The 22,201-nt window shown below is 45.8% G+C and overlaps 1 protein-coding gene across 6 annotated transcripts in view; it reads right to left on the reverse strand.

The window, feature by feature from the left end:
* The window catches only part of LOC147750884 (uncharacterized), a 1,319,653-nt gene that overhangs the window by 420,526 nt on the left and 876,926 nt on the right, over nt 1-22,201 (reverse strand). For all 6 annotated transcript variants that reach the window (XM_086918405.1, XM_086918419.1, XM_086918411.1 and 3 more), the window contains one exon: nt 20,509-20,592. In XM_086918405.1, the coding sequence (XP_086774531.1) occupies nt 20,509-20,592 (84 nt within the window). The remainder of the gene's footprint in view (nt 1-20,508; nt 20,593-22,201) is intronic.

Genomic DNA, 22,201 nt, shown 5'->3' on the forward strand with positions numbered 1-22,201 from the left:
ACGAATTGTGAACTTGCCTGCATCACAACAGTCTTGAATGGCTTAGGTAAGGACAGATCAGAGCTTCAGGGACACCAGGGAAGACTTGAGTCACAGAGTCCCAAAGGTCATGGGAGTAGCGACCCAAAAGGCAGCTGGCATTTACTGAATGGACAGCCAAGCTGGTGGAAGAACAAACTTGCTTTCCAAATGTCTCAACCCATTTGGAGTGTTGGGGTTAGATTTGATTGCGCATGAATGACCACTAAATTTTCAGGGGAAGGATGCAAAGAGAGTAATGCAGGTTCGTCCAGGGCAGGGTGATGGCGTCTCGCTATTTGTCTGTTGACTGGGGGGCCAGGGCAAGGTTTGACCCAAGCCTTCAATGAGGTATTCGTTAGTTACTCATTAAAATGCAAAAGGGGCTAAGATGATGTCTGTCCTGGCTAGAGGACTTCAGTCAATACATTAGTCTTGACTCTGGCCTCCCTATGCATTATATACGAGTCCATAATGAAAAGGGAGTGTGTTCTGCTCCTTGTGGAGGTGGTAGATTAAGTGGGGGATGAGGCACCTCAACTGATGTTGTGCACAGCTTCAGTCCATTTTGGATGGGAACCTAGTCGGAGAGTACTATGGAAATCTTCTCATCTGGCAACAATGTATTTGGCATAGGCGTCAAAAGATCCAGGGACTGGCAAAGACTGTGGTGCCGGACGCAGGGTTGGGATAGGATCTGAATGTGCTGTGATGATCTTGGAAGGTCCAACTGGTGCTGTGGGCGGACCTGCTGTTCGTACTCCAGATGGAAGGCTTCTCGGCTACTTGGGGTTCGGAGGGCCCCAGAGCAAAGTTGGAGTTTGGCTGCGAGGAACACTTCGATCTGTTGTGGAGTGGCAGGCAGCCCAAAAGTGAGATTGTGCTGGAACCAGTTGCAGGATCAGCTCTGTACTTGGGCAACACCCAGAGCGAGATCTAGAGCCATGCACTGCTCCCACACCTGTTCAGGCGAGTGCACGTGGTGAGAGGGTGCTGAGTCCTGCTTTGTTTAGACAGTCCTTACAGGGCTTAAAACTTGTTGTTTTTGGGGATGCATTACCTTGTAAAGTGAATTTTTGTGACACAAAAGAACAAGTTATTTACCTTCGGTAACGCTTAATCTGGTAGATACAGTATCTGCCTATGGATTCCTCACCTTGTGAATATCCCCCTGCGTCAGCAACGTTCGGAAAACTCTTTTGTAGCACGCCGGCTTGGACGACGTCACAGGAGCACGGCATCGCGCTCCACTCCGGCTGACATCACCGACTCCTTATTAGGCCTACGTCGGCATGATGACATCAGTTCCGCCCTTTTTTCCGTGCCTTCGAGGCACCCGGACGGACCAATGACAATAGATATACAGGTATACAGTGTACATAGTACATACAATTCAAAACTGCACACATAGTGCATAGCAAAGGTTTCAAAAACCCAATATATATACAAATATAAATATACATAAAAATACATAAACTCAGGTATAGCAGAGTGGACAAAAACGGGGAGGCGGGTGGGTCAGTGAGGAATCCACAGGCAGATACTGTATCTACCAGAAAAAGCGTTACCAAAGGTAAGTAACTTGTTCTTCTGATAAATACATCTGCCAGTGGATTCCTCACCTTGTGAATAGAGTCCCACAGCAGTCCCCACTCCGGAGGAGGGTGTTCACTCTCCTATACCAGAAAATCCTGGAGGACGGAGCGCGCAAAGTGGCCGTCCCTCCTCACCTCGGTATCCAAGCAGTAATGCTTTGCGAAAGTGTGGAGGGAGGCCCAAGTCGCGGCTCTGCAAATATCCTCAACAGGTACGCCCCTAGATAAAGCAGAAGTAGCAGACTTTGCTCTAGTAGAGTGAGCTCTTATACCCTCAGGAGGGTCCTTACCCGCCAGGGAGTAGCAGATCTTGATGCATAAAATTATCCATCTTGAAAGAGTGCGCTTGTCCACCGATCTTCCCTTCCTGCAGCCAGCAAATCCAACGAACAGCTGGTCTTCCAACCTGAACTCCTTTGTCCTGTCCAGGTAGAAGCTCACCGCCCTCTTAGGGTCCAAGCGATGAAGCCTCTCATCCTCCTTGGAAGGGTGAGGGGGAGGATAGAAGGTAGGGAGGGTAATGGAATGGAGTTACCACTTTAGGCAGAAAAGCAGCCCTGGTCCTGAGAACCATTCTATCAGCATGAATGGTCAAGAACGGGGGCTTAGAGCTAAGAGCCTGAAGCTCACTAACCGTCCTTGCCGAGGTAATTGCGATCAGGAAGACCGTTTTGCAAGACAAAAGTCTCAAGGGACATGAGTGTAAAGGTTCAAAAGGAGAATCCATCAAAAATGTAATAACAAGGTTCAAGTCCCATTGAGGTACAATAAAAGGAGTAGGGGGAAATTTATTGGTAAGGCCCTTAATGAAACGTAAAACAATTGGAGATTTAAACAAAGAGGGCTGGTCTGGAAAACAAAGGAAAGCCGATAAGGCCGACAAATAACCTTTGATAGTTGCCACTGCAAAACCCTGTTGGGCCAATGAAAGTGCAAACTGAAGAATACTGGACAAACGAGCCCTTAAAGGGTCAATGGACCTCTCCCCACACCAAGCAACAAATTTAGACCACCTATAAGAATAGATGGACTTGGTGGAATCACGCCTGGCTGATAAAATGACATCCACACATCGTTCAATCTCCAGGCATGAAGGTGTAAGGTCTAGAGGTGGGGGCGTAGAACCTGCCCCTCCATCTGGGAGAGGAGGTCTGCCCTGTGAGGGAGACGGAGCGGCGGGCACGAGGAGAGGTGGAGAATATCTGTGTATCACACCCTTCATGGCCATCCGAGGAGTTCGCCACATCCGGAAGACGTGTTGAACCACCTACGGGTGAAGCCTCCACTCGTGGTCGGCCGAGAACTGCCGGCTGAGACTGTCTGCACGTACGTTCAAAACTCCGGCCAGATGATTTGCCATCAGACAAATCTGATGGTCCTGAACCCAGGACCAGAGACGCAGAGACACCGCAATCCCACTCCTCCCTGCTTGTTGACATACCACATCGCGGTGGTGTTGTGTGTCAGGACTTGAACCGACCGACCGCGAAGGGAAGGGAGGAAGGCCTTGAGCGCTAAACATATAGACTGCTCCATTGTGAAATAAAGGAATCATCTCCTGTATGTCGCGAATCTTTTGAGGAGGAGGGAATGCACGACACACAGTAGTGTCCAGTACTGCACCTATGAACAGGTTGCGCTGGGAGGGCACCAGGTGAGATTTGGGTACATTTATTGAAAAACCCAACCTGTGCAACAACTGAGTTGTCTCTTGCAAATGATGGAGCACCTTCTCCGGCGACTCTGCTTTGATCAGCCAGTCGTCCAGATAGGGAAACACTGGAATCCCCGACCTCCTGAGATGTGCTGCCACCACAGCCATCACCTTGGTGAAGACTCGAGGCGCAGTAGTAAGTCCAAACGGAAGGACCACAAACTGGTAGTGTTGTGAACCCACCGTAAAACGGAGATACTTCCTGTGCGACTTCAGGATCGGAATGTGAAAATTCGCATCCTGCAAGTCGATTGACACCATCCAGTCTTCTTCCAGCAGCGCTTGAAGAACCTGCGCAAGAGTGAGCATCTTGAACCTCTCCTGTTTGAGATAGAGGTTCAAAACCCTGAGGTCCAGGATTGGACGAAGCCTGCCATCCTTCTTGGGGATCAGGAAATACCGGGAGTAGCATCCCTGACCCCTCTCCTGCTCCGGAACCACCTCTATTGCACCCTTTCTGAAAAGACACAGGACTTCTTCCTGCAAGAGAAGCAGGTGGTCCTCTGAACAAAAACCTTTTCTTTTTTTTTCCCCTCATATTGCGAATATGTAGATAGGAAGGTGTTTGGGAGTTTGACGGTTTTTGCGAGAGCTGTACCTTCACTGCCCCAAAGTATCTATCGATGGTCCAAGGGGATCTTTTAGAGCGTTTCCCTATTCTTTCTAGTCTGCAGGTTTTTATTACAGAATTTAGCCAGTTTTCATGAGTTGGTGGTGCCGGTTTTAGCCAATTAATACAAATTTCTCTTCGTGCTAACAAAATCAGAACAAATATTAAACTTTCTTGGTGTTTACTTAGCCTTATCATGCCTGGTTCGGTAGTAGAGTGGATTCCAAAAATAATTAAAAGCGTACTTACAGTTATAGGTGTTGCCATTACCGCTGTTAGTGTCTTACCAATCTCTTGCCAATAATGCGCGAGTGCTGGACAGCAGTAGAACATGTGAATATCATTCACCTTCTCTTCTCCGCACTTACAGCATGATTTTACCGGCGCACCTTTAAATTTTGACAGTCTTTTTGGGGTCCAGTATGCTCTATGAATAGAAAAAAAGATGGTTTCTTTTTAGAGCTGCCGGCTTTACACATGCCCAGCATTTTTCTACTGATTTTTTCCAAATTAGCTTTAGATTTATGTCTTCGTTTGGTAGGTCTTTTCTCCATAATTTTTCCGGTATTATTGAATCCTCTTCTCCAGATTCAATTAGAGCCCAGGACCATTTCGGGACTTCCTTTTTTATTGGGGTTTCTTTTATCATTTCTTCTTCGAAGTTGCCCATGTCTATTGCCCCTTTTGGGATGGTGTTGGCCCAGCTACTCAATTGATAAAATTTGAGCTTTGATACTTTTCCTTCTGTGATTTTATGCAGGTGTTCCCAAGATATTAAGGCATTTTCGACCAGAAGTTGACCCCATTTTTCAATTCCTGATTGTCTAAGTGGCCTAGATAACGAGTCTTTTAAACATTCCGGCGTGCCAGGGGAGTCCCATATTGGGGCCATATTGCTATAATATGGTATCTTTAATACATTTCTTATCTGGCTCCAAAGTTTAACAGCGTTGTTTAAGATCTTCAGTTTTACTTTTTTGAAAAATTTTGGATGACCAAATTTGAAGAGGAAGTGGTCTTCTCCTTTCGTTAAATGTTGTAGAAAATTTGGGTAAGCGTGATGTTCCCTTAGCATGACTCTATCATTTTTAAATTGAAAAGATCTGTAACACACATGTACATCAGGGCTTGCTATTCCACCTTGTTCCTTTCTTCTCCTGAGTTTGTTCCATGATATTCTTGTACTTTTTGCTGACCAGATAAAACTAGATATTTCTCCTTGTATTTTTTTAGGGCTTCTTTTTTAAACTCTAACGGAATGGTGTTGAAGAGATGTGTGAATTTGGGAATGATTGTCATTTTTATTGCATTGGATTTGCCCAGAAAGCTTAACGGTAGACCTAACCAGATTTTGAGGAGTCTTCTCATTTCTTTAGCCACTATATTTAGGTTTAGTTGCGGAATTTTTTCCAACTCTTTTGTTATAGTAATTCCTAGATATTTTATTTTGTCCTTTGTGAAAGATGAATTTGGGTTAGTGTTCCAGCTTATTGCCTCTGTCTTACTGTTATTGATCAAATATCCTGAAATCTTGCCAAAGCTGTTCATTGTATCATCAATTGCTGATTTTGAGAGGTTGTAATTATCAGTGAACACCATCAGGTCGTCTGCGTATAATGCCACTTTCTTTGACCAGTTTTGATATTTATAGGGTGTTATAAGTGGGTGATTTCTGATAGAGCAGGCCAGGGGTTTGATATATAGGTTAAAAAGCAACGGAGACAAGGGACAACCTTGCCTAGTACCCCTCTGAATCTCGATGTTACTGGTGAGATTCCCATTCACTGCTATTCTCGCTCTTGGGTTCGTGTAAATTTCCTTCACCATATGACCAAAATTTCTCCCTAAGTTGTTTTTTGCTATGATATTATTTAGAAAAGCCCAATTAACACGATCAAAAGCTTTAGCTGCATCGTACGTAATGACCGTTAGGGGTAGTTTTTCGCAGATAGCAACATCGATTGCTGCCATTAGCTCATGTGTAATTTCCTGAATTTGTCTGCCCTTTATGAACCCCTTCTGATCCAGGTTAATCAATTTCGACATTACTTTTGATAGTCTTTTAGCTATTACATTCATGAACAACTTGTAATCACAATTGAGTAGTGATATCGGCCTGTAAGACTCGCATAGCTTTGGGTTTTTCCCTGGTTTTAATATAATACTAATCGTTGCGTCATTCCATGAATCGGGTATCTTATTGTGATCCAAAAAGGTCTTATTCATTACTTCTGTTAGATACTCGATTAATAGTTCTTTTAATGCTATGTAAAATTCATTAGGAAGTGCATCAGGTCCCGCGGCTTTTCCTCTCTTTAGATTACTTATAGCAGTTCTTACTTCCTCTGGTGTGATTTCACTATTCAGGGAATCCACTTCTTCTTCCGTCAAGCTTGGAAGGGGTACACTCTCAAGGTATTTCTTGATATCCTCATCCGATGGATTTATATCTTCTCTATATATTGTGGTAAAAAAGTTTGAGAATTCTTGCCTTATTGAGACATCGTCTGAACAAGTTGATGATTGATCCTGAGTATGGATACTTAATATAATATTTCTAGTTTGGTCCGTTTTCATTTTCCAGGCTAACATTTTTCTGCAACCTTCCCCATACTCAAAGTTTGCTAATTTGCTATTCTCCCATTTATCTTGAACTATTTTCTCCAGATAGTCCGCCTCCCACGTTATTCTTTTGGGCTTTCCAACAGCATTATCTGCAAAATAGTGAAGGGAGGTTGTTTTGAGCTGGTCCACACTTTGTTCATCCTTGAGAATCGATCAATCAACAGTCCACCTGGGAGGCATGAGTGTTTGTGGAAGTATGAGAGTTAACTGTACTGCCGAGTGGTCTGATAAATGTGCTGGTAGATGTTCGATACATTTAACATCGTCCCGGAGAGAAATGTTCAATAGGAAGAAATCTATTCTGGATTTATGGCCTAATTTCTTATTGTGAAAGGTATACGGGTAGTTTTTTTCTCCTTTTAACTTCCACATGTCTTCCAGGTTTAGATCTTTTTTATAGATCCCTAGCCATTCCCTAATTTTTGGTAAATTCATTTGTTTTGTTGGGGGCAATCTATCTGTTTTAGGATCCGCTATTATATTATAATCTCCTCCTACAATAATCGGAGCTGAAGATGTCAAAAGTTCTGAATATAATTTTTGAAGAGGCGCTGGGTCGTCCATATTCGGACCGTAATATCCCGCAATCGTGAGTATACAGCCCTCAATCCTGATTTTAGCCACCGCCCATCTTCCTTTGCTGTCAACTACTTCGGATTCCAATTTAGCATTCAAGGATTTTTTTATAATGATTGCCACCCCTTTTATATTGCAGTCTTGTGAGGTGTGTATGCTTGTACCGATCCAGTGGAGATTTTTTACCATTTGGGTCCATTCGGGCCTTACAAGATGGGTTTCTTGGAGAATGATGATCTCGCTTTCTATCTCTTTTAAGTATTCCAAAATTCTTCTTCTCCTTTTGGGAGTTCAAAGCCCATTAACATTCCATGAAAGAATCTTTACAATCTTTTCTCTTGCCATTTTGTATTGATTATTGTCTTGCTTTGGGGTTGAGGTTGAGACAACCGTCTGACTCCCGTACTATTCCTTTTATTTACCAAATTTGAGGATATTTTTCATTTTTTTTCCCTATTTTGCTCCCCACCCATGTGCAATTAAAGTTTGCATATTTGTAATACAATGTGATTCGAAATCCCCACCCTGAGGAAGCCTCCCTTTTTCTTCTTTCAGGTGGTATTTCCACCCGTTTTCGTGCTCCGTTTCACCAGTTGTTTTATTCTTTGTTATGCAAGCACTTCCCATTTTTTTCCCCCAATATTTACTTTATATTTAGTAGCTAGATGTTTATATTGTGTTTGATTTCCCGCTACAGCCGTTTTCTCCATTTTTTTCATATGGTTTTCATATGGTTTTCCAGGTCCTTCTTATGGTCTTTACATAGGTAAGAATTCCTACCTGCATTACTCCTTACTGGCTTTTTCAATTTCAATTTGGTCTTTTATTTGTTGAATGAGGTTTTCTACCTCTTTTGGCTCCCTTATGTTGTGCATTTTATTTCGCCACATTATTCTCAAAGCCGCTGGGAATTTCAATTGCACGTTCGCTCCCAATGCTTTTAGCTCCTGCATAAGTTGCCCCAGTTCCCATTGTCTGTCCTGTGTGGCTTTGCATATGTCTGATCGGACTCGAAAAGACCAGTTGTCTTTGTTAAGGGTCCCACTTTTCAGTCCCTCGCTTAAGATTTTTTCTTTCAAGGAGTAGGTTCTGAAGTTTACTAAGATTTTCCTCGGGGCTTTTCTCTCCCTGCTTTTCCTAAATGGATCCCTATGGACTCGTTGAATGTCTGCAGTCAAATCACAGTCTTTTGTCCAAGGGAAAAACTCCTCTAGGAGAGATACGACATAAGCCTTAATATCTGACCCTTCCAAATTTTGGGGAACATTCAACACTCTGAGATTATTTCTTCTTCCCTGGTTCTCCAAAGATTCAAGTTTCTCTTTAATAGCTCTCTCGCTATCTTTTAAATGTCGTATTTCCCTTTGATTTACATCTACCTTTTTACTTAAAGATCCAAGTTCGTTTTCAACAGGTGTAACTCTCACCCCTAATTCATTTAATTTCTGATCTAGGTTTTCAACAACATCTTGGATTTTGTTTTGATTTCCTTCTGATATTGAACATTTTTCTCTCATTTCCCCCAGTATTTTGTCCATCATTTTGTCCATACACATCTCCAGCATTCTTCCTGTCTTACTTGCACCCATCTGGTCCATGTCATGCTGCCCCGATACATCCTCTTGTAGCTCTGTGTCTGCCTCTGTTTCAGCTTGCTGCGCCATCGGGGTGCTCTTATCTGCTTGTGAGGGTTGTAATGGTTGTGTTGACTGTATTGGTTGTGTCAAAGTTGACTGCATAGTTATTATTATTATTATTATTATTATATTTCTTATATAGCGCCAGAATCGACCCCCGAAGGGGTATCTCCGCGCTTGCCTTGGGAACCCGTCCTGGTTTTTCCCTGTGAGATAGCCCCTACAGGGCATCCCCAAGGTGAAAGCCAGGCATCCCGCCGCGGGGGGGCCATTGTGGAGATTAAGCAAGCTTAATGCCCAGAGTTGCAGAGTGTGACCCCATGATTAGCTCAGGCACCGAAGCGAGAATTATCGAGTCCGTGGACATTTTGAGCTCAACACCCTGCCGCGTCGTGAATCGAACCCTGGTCCCGGGTCTGACCTCTGCTTCAGGGTCTGCCTGCTCTAACCAGTGAGCCACACTTCTCCACACTCCTTCTTCTGCCCCCTCTTCTGCGATTTCCTCTTTTTCTTCTTCAGAAGTAGGGCTAAGATACCGCCTATCAGGGTCTAAAACTGATGAAGGAACAGTATCTGCCATATTAGCCGCTGGGGATTGACCTCCTCCTCTTATTTGCACCACTTGTTGCACCTTAAAGTATGATCTTAAAGACGGTGTTATCTTAATTTTTTGTCCCTTACATTTTCGCTTTAGAAGATCTGGTTTTTATACTTTCAGATAGTTCCTCTAATCGTGGAGGGTGCTTTAGATTTTTGTTTGTGCTCCTCGGGGTCATGCACTGTCTTAGCGTTGGCAGTAAGTTTTGGTTAGACAGGTTTTGATTCCTGAGGCAGTATGAAGACCTTCCAGCCCCCTTTTCGGCTCTCCCTAGCACTGATAAAGGGGCCGCTTCTACTATGGTTTCCTTGATCTTGATCTTGTTGCATAGACAAATTGGGGGGGGGGGGGGGGGCTCTTCCCTTCTGTTTCTGCAATTACTGTCCTGTGTCAAAGGTGAGGCTGTATAGTTGCAGCAAGTTTCAACCAAAGTATGTGTTGAGGGGTCTTTCTTACTTTGTTTTTTTATTTGATTTTCCTTCCCTTCTGTACTATATGGCAATTTGTTGTGTGGCAACTCTTCTCCTCCTCCAGGCGCTCCCACTGAGTTAGGGGGTTGGCTACCCTTTTCACCCTTTTCACTCATCCAGCATGAGTCTGTCAAAATTAGTGAGTTATTGTTTTGCTCATCTCGTGGGTTCACTTGACGTACGTGGGGTTTTGAGTTCGCAGCCACTCCTGAGAAGCCCAGTTCGATGGTATCAGCGCTGCACCGTCGGTGAGTCCAGCTTGCAGCACGCTCAGTTGCACTGCTGACTCTGCCGCTCCTACCCCGGAAGAGAAAGGCGATCCCGCCAAGAGTCTTTCGGCAGCTCTGGGCAGCGTCTCGCGCTCTCGCCCATAGCCCGTTAACGGGCGTGAAGCGGACCGCGGCCTCACAATTCTGCAGCGTCATGTCTCTGCTCCACCCAGTCATACAGTTCCCAATTTCGCTATTGTTCAGCGGCTTGAATCCGGCACGCCGGCTGGGTCGCGTCAGAGGGCGAAAGGAAGGTGAATCAAAAAAACGGCAAAGCGATCAATGCAACACAGAACGCCGCCGCTGCTGCTGTCGGCCCCACCACAAAGGTAAGTGATCCTTTCAACTTGCCCAGTTGAGCTTTTCTGTGGGAGTTATAGGAGGTTTTTTTTTTAGGGCTCTTAGATTGCCCTTTCTTTTCGCAGCGTCTTTAACCGTTTGAAGTTATCCCATTTCTGCCTTGGGAAGTGCTTATCGGCTATGCAGTTTCTGGTTCATCCGGAGCTCGCGACCGAGCGTCTCAGCCGGCCGCCATCTTCCTCCAGGGCCTGAACAAAAACCTTGGCAAGGAGGGTAATTGGGGGGAAACTCCCGAAAGGGAAGAGCATACCCATTCTCTACGAGATTGAGAACCGAAAGATCTGATGTAACCGATTCCCAATCTCGTAGAAAATAGGTAAGCCGACCCCTTACAGGACCCGCATGATCCAGAATGGTGGATCTAGGCTGCTTTGCTGTTGTAGGTGGGGGGGTATTAGAAGAGGAAGTTGAGGAGGAGGAGGCTTGACGACCTCGGGCACGGCCCCTTAGTTTACCTCTATAGGATTCTGCTGTTGCTGCTGCTGTTGTTGGCTCTGCCTATAGGCACGAAAAGAAGACCTTCCAAAACCTCTGAATTTCTTGGTGGAAGAGCCTCTAGCCTGTAAGCCCAAAGATCTTGCAGTCGCCCTGCTATCTTTGAACCTTTCTAAGGCCGCGTCAGCCTTTTTTCCAAAAAGGCCTGTGCCATCAAAAGGCAAATCCAACAGAGCAGCCTGGACATCAGATGAAAATTCAGACGATTTCAACCAAGCGGCCCTTCTAGTGGTGACTGAGGAACCCATTATTCTGCCCACATAGTCCGCCGTGTCCATGCCACTCTGAATCACCTGGCGAGCCGCAGCCTGCGTGTCAGACACAACCTCATTGAAGTTCTTCCCATCTTCCTCCGGAAGCTTTGATGATAATTGCTTAGCTGTATCCATCAAGGCATGTACATATCTGCCCAGCAGACAAGTAGCATTAGTCGATTTCAGGGCCATGCTACTTGACTCTACTGTAGGCAAAGTCAAGTTAAGCAGTTCTGCAGCTTTTTTAATTACAACATGGTATGGTGCCACATCCTTAGAGGGTGCATCAGAAACTGCAGGCAACCCCCATTCTGGCAAAAACTCCAAACCACTTGCACTATGCAGATCCTCAAAATAATCTTCCTGATCCTGAAGTTCTCCTTCCTCTAATTCCGGATCCTCATACTCCTTCTCTTCCATGAGACGCTGTGCCCTACGCCTCGACCACTCCAACCGAACCGAGGTCGTCGGATCCGGTACGACTCCGACCGACCTGGGAGCGGCGTCGAGTGAGGAACTGGAACAGCCTGAGGATGGGAAGCTGGTACCAGCGTCGAATCTCGAATCCGATCCTGAGGTCGCTCCGGAGCCGGCGGAGCCGGCGGAGCCGGCGAAGCCGTGCGCGGAGTCGATGACCTCGGCGGCGCCGAACCAAGCCAAGATGGATAAGGCGTCGGCATTGACGGCAGAAAAGGCGCCGGAGCGTACGCTTGAGGGACGCCCAAGTTAAATGACAATGGACCCATGGGACCAGCCGGTGCACCAGTGGGATACATTGCTCTCGCATACACGCCGTATATGGCGTTAAGGAAATGCGAGGGGTCCTGTCCAGGACCAGGAAACGGAGGGTACGAACCCACTGGCTGCTCCAGATGAGGCTGCACCGGAATCGCATCTTCACGACCCTCCTGTCCCTCTGGAGGATGCACCGGAGTCGCTGAAGGCTGAGGATTCTCAACGTCTTCTTCCTCATGCTCAGAAGACTGACACAGGTTTCTCACCTGGACGCTACGCTGACACGGCCCACTTTCCTTTCGTGGAGACAGCATTTCAACTGCTGCAACGCCTCGCTTGACCCGCTTCGCGGGTCCCGCAGCACGGTTTCAACCGCTGATTCATCATCCATAAAGGGGCAGTATCTTTCAACCGGCAGGGCTGCGAGCACTAGCAGGGACTCCGAGGACCAGGAGTCCCTGCGCGCCCTATCGAGACCAGCTGGGCTGCTCTCCCTGCCGGCCCCGCCCGCCCGCCAACAGTGTTAAAAGGCTGCTTCCTTAGTAAGCGAGTGGGTTTCTCACCTGGACGCTACGCTGACACGGCCCACCTTCCTTTCGTGGAGACAGCATTTCAACTGCTGCAACGCCTCGCCGGACCCGCTTCGCGGGTCCCGCAGCGCGGTTTCAACCGCTGATTCATCATCCATAAAGGGGCAGTATCTTTCAACCGCCAGGGCTGCGAGCACTAGCAGGGACTCCGAGGACCAGGAGTCCCTGCGCGCCCTATCGAGACCAGCTGGGCTGCTCTCCCTGCCGGCCCCGCCCATCCGCCTATTAGATCTGTTGCTATATAAAGGCAGACGTTATCCCGCTGGTGACAAGGGCGGGACCGTCTGTGGCCGTCCGTGGTCGGACAAGGTTGGGTTGGGCCCGGACCCCTGTCAAAATTGCCATCAGATTTACGTTATTCTTCTTGCACGGCTCCAAAAGGTATCTTGTCATTATTAGCCTTCACAAGGTAGGGGGACATATAGCACCCAAAGCACAGTGGAACTATTTATTATTTCATATACTTACCCACTTAGAATTTCACCATGCCATTGAGATCAGAGAAAGAACGTTTAGTCCACATACAAACTTCTAAGGGCGTAGTCTCTGGTCCCCTAGACGCCTTTATCACCAGAGCCACTGGGATCTTGGAAAAAGAAATAGAAATGGTGGAACAAAGGCTGTCCCTCGACCTAGTCACTGGAAAGCGCTCCTCAATGGGTGCTTTAGCTTTAGCCAAAAGCCCTGTCTCTCATGCGGCATTTAACTGCATTTCTACCATTGAGACAGAGGCAATAGTTCACGTGGATGGAGATGGGGTTACCTTACCCCCTTCCCTAGACAACAGGGCCCAGAAATCCAACGTTAATCAGTCAAGGGATGGGGACGAAAGCCAGAATACCGGGGATGACGAATATAGTTTGGTCAATTCACCCCAATCTATTGATTCCACTCCACCTAATTTGATTGAGTTGACCCAATAGAGTCCAAAACCGATGTCCCGGTAGAGAAAATATGTTTCGAGCCCACAGGGGGAAAAAGATCAAAAACAGCCCAAATTGAATGACACTAGCAGTGTGAGTATACCACCCCCTCAACCTCCCCATGGTTTCCCAATTGTGTATTGTCCATCATTAGCTCCCCTGGGGTCATCTAATCCCTGTCCAACATGCCTCAATAGTGACGACACTTTGTTGGTCAAAATTGGGGCTATGCTAAAAACCATTCTGCTCCCGGTTTTGGAGAGAACAAGGCTGATGACTGCTAAAATTGACGCCCTGGAAACAGTAGTAAACACCAATTTGGGTCTACTGCAAAAATTAACAATGTCTAGTCCTGGGGTGGGGGTTCGTAATCCGACTCAGGGTAAAAAACAAACAGCTTGTAATCCCTCAGTGACCCAGGTAACCAAGCCCGTACCGCCAGGGGCAGCAACTACTAATATTAATAAACCCATAGTAGGGGCAAAGTCCGCTGTTACAACAACCACCGCTAGTAGAGGTCCCCCAAAGAACTTACCAAGGGAAAAACACCCACCCACATCTAACTCAGCTATAGCGAATCAGTCTATGTCAAAAGGCTTGGTAAAACAACCTAATAGTACTCCAGCCCAATCACTTAGTAGGGGTAAAACCAACCCTCGATCTTCTAGGACTCAGCTGGTGGGTAATCAAAAGATGCGCCCCTCACCCGAGTCAATCTACCCCCAGAAGCGTCCCAATATACTATAGTTTTAACTCGTGTAGCTCCCCTAAGGGACGGTATTAAGGAGACCCAAGGGGAATTGCGGAATAAAGTAATCTACTGGTTAAACAAAAATCGCCCACTCCCACCATCATCCCCTACAGAAATCCTTTATGTAAGGAGAGTAGACTGGGTGGGTAAGGGCACCAAAGATCTGGAAGGGGACTGTATCTTGATATCATTCAAAGACCCTTGGGTGGTCGACCTAATTCGACGGAATGCTAGATTTGCCCGTCAGGGAGACGTCCAAACTCTGCACCTTGCTTACTTTTACCCTCATTCACATACCAACTATCCCATAGGCCCAAACCAGTGGAGAGTGAGAGATGGGAGGTTTCATGGGCCTAGAACACCCCACCCATAACAGTACCCCCTACTATTCAACCATTTTGGAGCGCGGTCTGATTTGGAGTTGGTAGATTGACTGTGTTTACCCAGAACGATGTATAACCCTACCGATAATAGCGGGGAAGAAGTACAAACTCCACATAAACCCCCTATGACACCTACACTGGGTAATCAGTTTATGCCATATAAAAAGGCAAAAATGATGGTCCCGGCAGAGGGGGAAAGTGTGCAAAAAATCAATACTGAAGAAAAAGGGGTCAGAAATATGCCCACAAGCACTACCCTAACCAATTCCCCCTTCCCTCCCCATCTAGGTAATAACCTTAGAGAACCCACTACAGCGACATTTAATATTGTGTCCTGGAATGTTGCTGGAGCGAAGGCTCATATGGACTCTGAGGATTGGCTGGAGTTTATTGACAAATTTGATGTAGTGTTACTACAAGAAACTTGGGCAACTGCACCTATACATAAAGCTGGCTTCATAAACTTTTTTAAACCAGCAACAAAGAGCAATAAAGGGCGCGCTTCGGGGGGTTTGACAATGTGGGTCAAACAGGCTCGGGGATATACATCTACAGAACTTTATGAGGACAATCCCGATATCTTGGCTATTAGGTTGAGCAAGGCAGGCGGTCAGGGCATGCTTATTATTAACATCTACTCTCGTGGCCTCCCTGGTGGTCGATGCCCCCCGTTGGTGGGTGCCTTGGACAATCTATTGGCAGGGTGGAACAAAGGAACATTGATCCTGTTAGCTGGCGACTTAAATTGCACCATTGAGCCGCTTTACTCAGCAGGGGATAGCTGGGGGTCCGCAGAGGATGCAACTTGGAATATACCGGATCTATTGACCAGCAAACCTGTTAAAGCAACGGAGGCTGCCTTGAACTGGACTGCTTTTTGTCTCACCTGGGGGTTAAGGGCTGCAAATGGACGCACTCCATCCGACCTTGGCGCCAATTTTACTTTTGACAACGGCCTGAGAAAAAGCTGTATAGACTACATCTTCTTAAAAATGGAATTCTGGAGTCTGATGGTCGATATGGAAATTGTCCCTCGCCCAGAAAGCGATCATAACCCTTTTTTTCTGAAACTAAAGCTGCATGGTGTGGTAAGATTGGAAGATCCAGTTCCTAAGGGGCAAGGGGTTGTAATCTTATCAAACGATCGGAGGAGATTGAAATGGTCTAATATATCAGGAGATGAAACCATACAGACTAACATAGAGAAAGTGGTGAAGCGCGCATCTAACAAAATGATGTCAGAGGACACCGGGAGGGGTACCATTGAACCAAACAAAATTATGGACTTGCATGAACAATGTTTTGCTGAACTTAAGCTACTTCTATCTAAACCATGTAAGAAGGGAGTTGGGCGACCGCTTGCCACTCGGGCAAAATGGTATAACTAAGAGTGTAGTGAGGCTCACAGTAATCTAGTTGGAAAAGTTAAATCTAGAAATATGTGTGCTGTAAAGGAGGCTAGGAAACGGTACAAAAGAGTACAGTGGGAAGCAAAGAGGGCGTGGGAGGATGATTATTGGGCCGACCTTTTGGATGCCACCAAGTCAAACAACCAGACTAAATTTTGGGACATAGTAAAATGGGGGAAGGATAGTGACTCCCGTATTCCAACCAACCATGTGTCCCCAGAAGCCTGGATAACCCTTTATTCATCCCAATTTAGCTCCGAAGGCATTGACCCTCCCCCTATCTTGAATCAGTTGCATGTAATGCCCACTTGTGAAACGACCCTGACCTTCACTAATATTGAGACAGAGTTAGCCCTTGGTTTGACTCAGCGTGGGAAAGCTCCTGGGTTGGACCAAATACCAGCCGATTTGTTTAAAACCAATACTGCTCTCTGGGTGCCATATCTAACGAAAATAGCTAATGCTATAGCAAAGGGTACACGCATCCCCAAAACATGGAAGTGGGCTGAGATTCTTCCTATATATAAAAAAGGAGACAGGTCTAATCCGGGCAATTATCGCCCGATTAGTTTAATCGACTGCCTCCAAAAGGTCATTGCCCGTATGATCTTGGCCAGAGTGCAAGGGTGGAGGGATTCTGAAAACATACTGTCTCCCATGCAGGCGGGCTTTAGATCTGGTACGAGTACCATTGATCAGGTGCTCCGATTTTGTATGATCTTCTGGAAGGTTGTTACGCTAGGCGGTGGTACCATCTTTGCCGCATTTATAGACCTGAAGTCAGCCTTCGATCTGGTACCTAGGGGTAAATTGTGGCAGGTACTGAGGGACCTGGGTATGCCTGGAGAATTACTAGAGTTGATCATTAGATTACACGAAGAGAACTACGCTAGGGTAAGGTGGGGAGAACAAGGACAACACACGGATTCCTTCCTCGTAACTCGAGGAGTCCGACAGGGGTGTGTTCTCGCGCCCACTCTCTTCCTACACTTTATAGACCAAGTAGCAAAATTCTTCTCGACCACCCATACTGATGCCCCATCCTTGGCAGGGACCAAATTCCCCATGCTTATCTTTGCCGACGACACCGTACTCCTATCCAAGACCCGGGCAGGCCTACAGCGGGCCTTGAACCGTTTTGAGGAGTTTTGTGTGAAAAATGATCTCCAGGTAAATGTGGGCAAAACTAAGTTCATGGTTTTAACCAGGAATAACATTGTACGCAGTAACGTTCAAATGAGCGGGGTCAACTTGGAACAAGTTGAAACCATGACTTATCTGGGGGTCACCTTGGACCGCCGTCTGTCGTGGAAAGATCAAATAGCGACCCAGCAGTTAAAATTCTCCCAATTGACCGGATGTCTTCTGCGTGAGCAGAAGAGATCTATTACCAAACGGGTCATCCCTGCCATGAGAATTTATGACACTAAAATAAACGCCGCCATACTTTATGGGGCTGAGTTATGGGGATTTATGGACCTCTCTAGTCTCTATAGAATCCAGTGCAAATTCCTTCGGAACCTGGTAGGGTTGCCACAATCCTCCCCATCGATACCCCTCTGTCATGATATGGGATGCCCACCAATTACAGACATGGCTAGATTTAGAGTAGTGGCTACTTGGAGGCGCTTGTGGACCTCCCTGGATCTCACACTCTTTGCTAAGGAGTTGGCAGAAGTGAGGTCCATGGGGGGCTCTGAACGAATCCCATGGCTTCGTTCGGTGAAAAAGAGCCTGCATGATATGGGTTTACAACATCTGTGGGTCTCCCCAGGCACCAACACTTTCCCATCTAAAAAAGAATTCAAAGAACTATACTGGGCCTCAACCCGCCACTCTTTGGTAACCGCCTCCAGTTCTGGCAGCCTCACGGGAAGATTCTTAAGCTTTAAGCTAGATCCCTCCCGTGAGATTTACTGGGACACCATCACCAGACCACTGGACAAGAAACTTTATCATCAGTTTCGAGTGGGTGCCTTACCTTTGAACTCATTTACCTCATCCTGGGGTAAAACTTCCTCTAGTTCCTGTAGCTGGTGCCCAGATCAAAAAGAAACATAAGGTCATCTATTGTTTGCCTGTCCGCAGTATTCAAAACCTCGTTCTACATGGCTAAAACCCCTGTTCAAACGCCTTTCTTGTAGAAGGTCTTCCGAGGCGATCTGGGTGTTAAAAACTAATACCTCGGAAACTTTTGTGATATGCTTGGCCAAATTTTTAGGCTGGGAATGGGCAATTAGGACCAGAAGGAACTTATCCTAATTGTATCATGTAAGATCTCACTTATAAAATGTGCTAAGTCTGCTCTTTTTAGCACCAGGTATATACATGTCTTGTAAAACTAAGATAAGTTTAATAATTAGTTTTAACCGTGATTTTAGTGTAAAGTTAATAATATGTTTAATGGCTTTCTATATAAAACTTAATGTATAGTGGTTGTTTTGTTTTGTAATGTTTTTAACTTGTCTTTTATGATTTTATTATCGAAATGAAGACATTAAAACCTGAAACCTGACACGGATCCAGAGACGGATTCTGTTCCGGATCCGGAGATGGCCCTCGAGACTGAAAGGGCGAGGCTTCACCTTCAGGCTCACGAGATGGTGAGGGAGACAAAAAGTCCTTAAGGTGCTTACGGGATGAAGACCTCTTCTTCGAATCCGACTCCTTGCCGGAATGATGCCTCGAGCTATGCTTCTTCCTCTTATGTTTTTTCCTCGAGGAACCTGAAGCATGACCCGAAGCCGACTTCGACGCCGACTCCGATCGAGACCTCGACCTGGATCTCGATCTCGACCTCGTCTTCGATCTCGAGCGTCTGGATCTTGACCTCGAAGACCTCTTGGCATCTTTTCCCTTTACCTTGGCCAGAAGAAGTTTAGCCTCTCGTTCACGTAGAGCCTTCAGGTTCATCTTTGAACAGGATCAACATCCTCCGACATTGTGGTCCGAGCCCAGACACCACAAGCAATCACTATGAGGATCGGTTATAGACATCATCCTGGCACACGATCCACATTGCTTAAACCCTGTCTTCTTTGACGACATCTTCGGCGAAGAACAACAGCTTGAAAAGATACAGAAATACACAAATAGCAACAAAGTTACTATCCGCAAGACAAGAGATCTCAGAAACCGTTAGCGTCGACGACGCGGAAAAAAGGGAACTGATGTCATCACGCCGACGTAGGCCTAATAAGGAGTCGGTGACATCAGCCGGAGTCGCGCGCGATGCCGTGCTCCTGTGACGTCGTCCACGCCGGCGTGCTACAAAAGAGTTTTCCGAACGTTGCTGACGCAGGGGGATATTCACAAGGTGAGGGATCCACTGGCAGATGTATCTATCAGAAATACTAAAGTGCCTCAAATTCAAGAGAGAGCTCTGGCTCCACGTCTGGTGGCTTGGAAAGTCAAGAGCTGACAGTGCTCAGGAATGGCACTTATATAGGTTTTGCATGTCATTTTCAGAGCAGAATAGGGTCAGTGAGGAGCCATATGGTGCCACCTACCAGCACTGCTGGAAAGTTTCCGGATCCAGTCTGGCACCTGAGGAATATTCAAAATGTGTGGAATCTGCAATTAGAAGTTTCTATCAGAAATGGTATTTCCTCAGTCATCTTAGGCTTTTTAACCACCTATTCCTCAGCGGATTCCACCCCTCTTTCAGTTTTGCAAGAATGCGATCTAATAATCTCACTTTCCTCTAAGAAGGCTAGCGGCTACCAAGATGTCTGATCCTTTACAGCAGGGCCATAGGTTCTAAATGCCAGCTTTGAAACCTTTCTTACAGACTTATCAGAATGAGCCAAAACAGTCTTATATTCATGTGAGGGGTAGTTTTTTCTCAACTTTCCCCTCTTAAATGGCTAGTTAACCTTCTTTCTCTATCTGAAGACTTCGATGAGAAAGTCTTACAAATGCCACATAATAGAGATTTCATCTGATCCAGCTCAGACATTTTAAAGAAGATGTTTTGTCTATGAAAAATTAAAAAATCTTCTTTTGGAGAGGGTTACTCACTGTAACATGTGTTAGAAAATCTAACAGTTTGTAGCTACAGACAAGGAAACAACTGAGGGTGCTGGATTGGCTACATGTTGGATAATTTATAATAATGTGGATAGGTTGTAAATGAAAAATGACATTTATTTTTTACTGAGTGTAAGGCTTACACTGGTGTACCAACATTGTTATTGGGGGTTCCTAGTCTGGCAATGGGGAATAATTGAAGCAGGTGAATCTATAAAAGATCCAATGCTGGAGAACTAAATTCTTACTGCACTGTTATCTTGGCATGCTAGTTCCCTATGGTCTTCCCTCAAATCCCTATCATCCATGTTTCTAGCTCACAACCATTCATGCATTAGTTTCATCACCTTTACCTGGTTATCATAGTATGCTCTTCATATATATGTATGCACCTTCCCTGTACATACGGAAATTCTACAGCATCTCATCTCTCCGTCCTCTGAAAAATCTGATTTTTTGGCACTTACTGTTTCCTCGATAAACTCATTCTGATGTTCTTGTAGGTATTCATTCTGTTCTTCAGAAACGTGGACTGTCCAGGTAAGAGGCACCTACAAGAGACATCACGCTTAGTCTTTTCTATTCCAACCAAAAGAATAAGTGAACATATATTATCCTCAGCTAGGTATCATTGTTATCGCTAAACCGCAGGGTACAGCCGTTTTTCCTGTGGGAAATCTAGGTCTTCCTATGTCAAGAGTTACTGCTAGCTTCACTTGAAATTTTAATACAAAACAAAAAAAAGAGATATAAAACTAATATCACTGAGTTTGGTACCAAAACCATATGAGTAATTAATAATCTGTTTAGCGTCTAAAAAAAGAAAAATAAATCACAAATAGGATTTTGGATCGTTTTGCAAATCCTCACACTAATAAAGACTTCGTCAGCCAATTAAACACCTATGATTCTAACTCTCAGCAATGCTCTTTGCACATCACTTCCTTGATCTCTTAAACATAATTCAATCCCTTTATCTGTGCAACACACACCTAAACCATTTTCCGAAATAACTCTAGGTAACAGCAGTTTTGATTATAGGTACTGCACAATGGGACCACTTCTATGACAGTGGCTGAAGCCCCATTACCATGATGCAGGTCGGACTACATGATGAACACTGTACAGCGTAGTACACACAGCCTCCTGCTCAGTGCTGAGTGTCTCCACAGCACTTCTTTGCTGATCTCCCAAATATCAGCAGGTGACTGAAACACTGGAGTACAGAGCCTTAACCTCCTCGATATGAGGTTGCTAGACAAGTTACTCACCTTCAGTAATGCCTTATCAGGCAGAGACTATGTAGCCGAAGAAACCTTACCTTAGAATTATCCCCAAGCATCAGACTGGATCCAGAACTTTTTTCATGAGCAGTACCACTGCGCCACCTCGGAGTGCTAGCATAAGTTACTTTTCGCAACTTTTCACACCAGAAGCCTGAGACACTAAGTGCCCTGACCACTGGCATGGACAACTAGGTTCCTGAAAGGGGAAAACCCTGTACCTTGAAATCCATTCGCAGAGTGGAGACAACGGGTGGATCGGTAAGGAATCTGCAGCTAGATAGAGTCTCTATCAGATAAAGCGTTATGGAAGGTAAGTAACTTGTCCATCTGACAGAGATTTCAAGCAGAAGATTCCTTATCTTAGAATACATACCCAAGCAATACCTCCCATTAGGTGGATCTATGGATCAATTTCACACAAAAGGTTCTGCAGGACCAAATGGGCAAAGTGCCCATCTCTATGAACCGGACTGTCCAGACAGTAGTGTTTGTTAACCCCTTCGCTGCTCATGACGAGCTCAGCTCGTCATGCAGTACACTGGTTGTGTGCTCATGAAGAGCTGAGCTCGTCATGAACAATGGGAATATAGGATCTGCAGCACAGGAGGAAAATCTCCCTAGCAGCGATGGTGTTAAACATGTGCAGGGAAGCCTATGCTGCTGCCTGGCAGATATTCATGACTGGAACTCCGCAAGCAAAGACAGTTGTTGCAGCTTAATCTCTGGTAGAACAAGCATGCAAACCCTCAGGGGGCGGCTTTTAAGCCAACGCGTAGCAGATTTTGAAACAGAGTACAATGCATTGTGAGATGATCCTTTTCAGTACGGCCCATCCCTGCTTTCCTCTGACATACCCCATGAAGACTTGGGCGTT

This window comes from Lissotriton vulgaris, chromosome 1_1 (assembly GCF_964263255.1).
Source record: "Lissotriton vulgaris chromosome 1_1, aLisVul1.2, whole genome shotgun sequence".
In the NCBI taxonomy this organism is placed as follows: Eukaryota; Metazoa; Chordata; class Amphibia; order Caudata; family Salamandridae; genus Lissotriton; species Lissotriton vulgaris.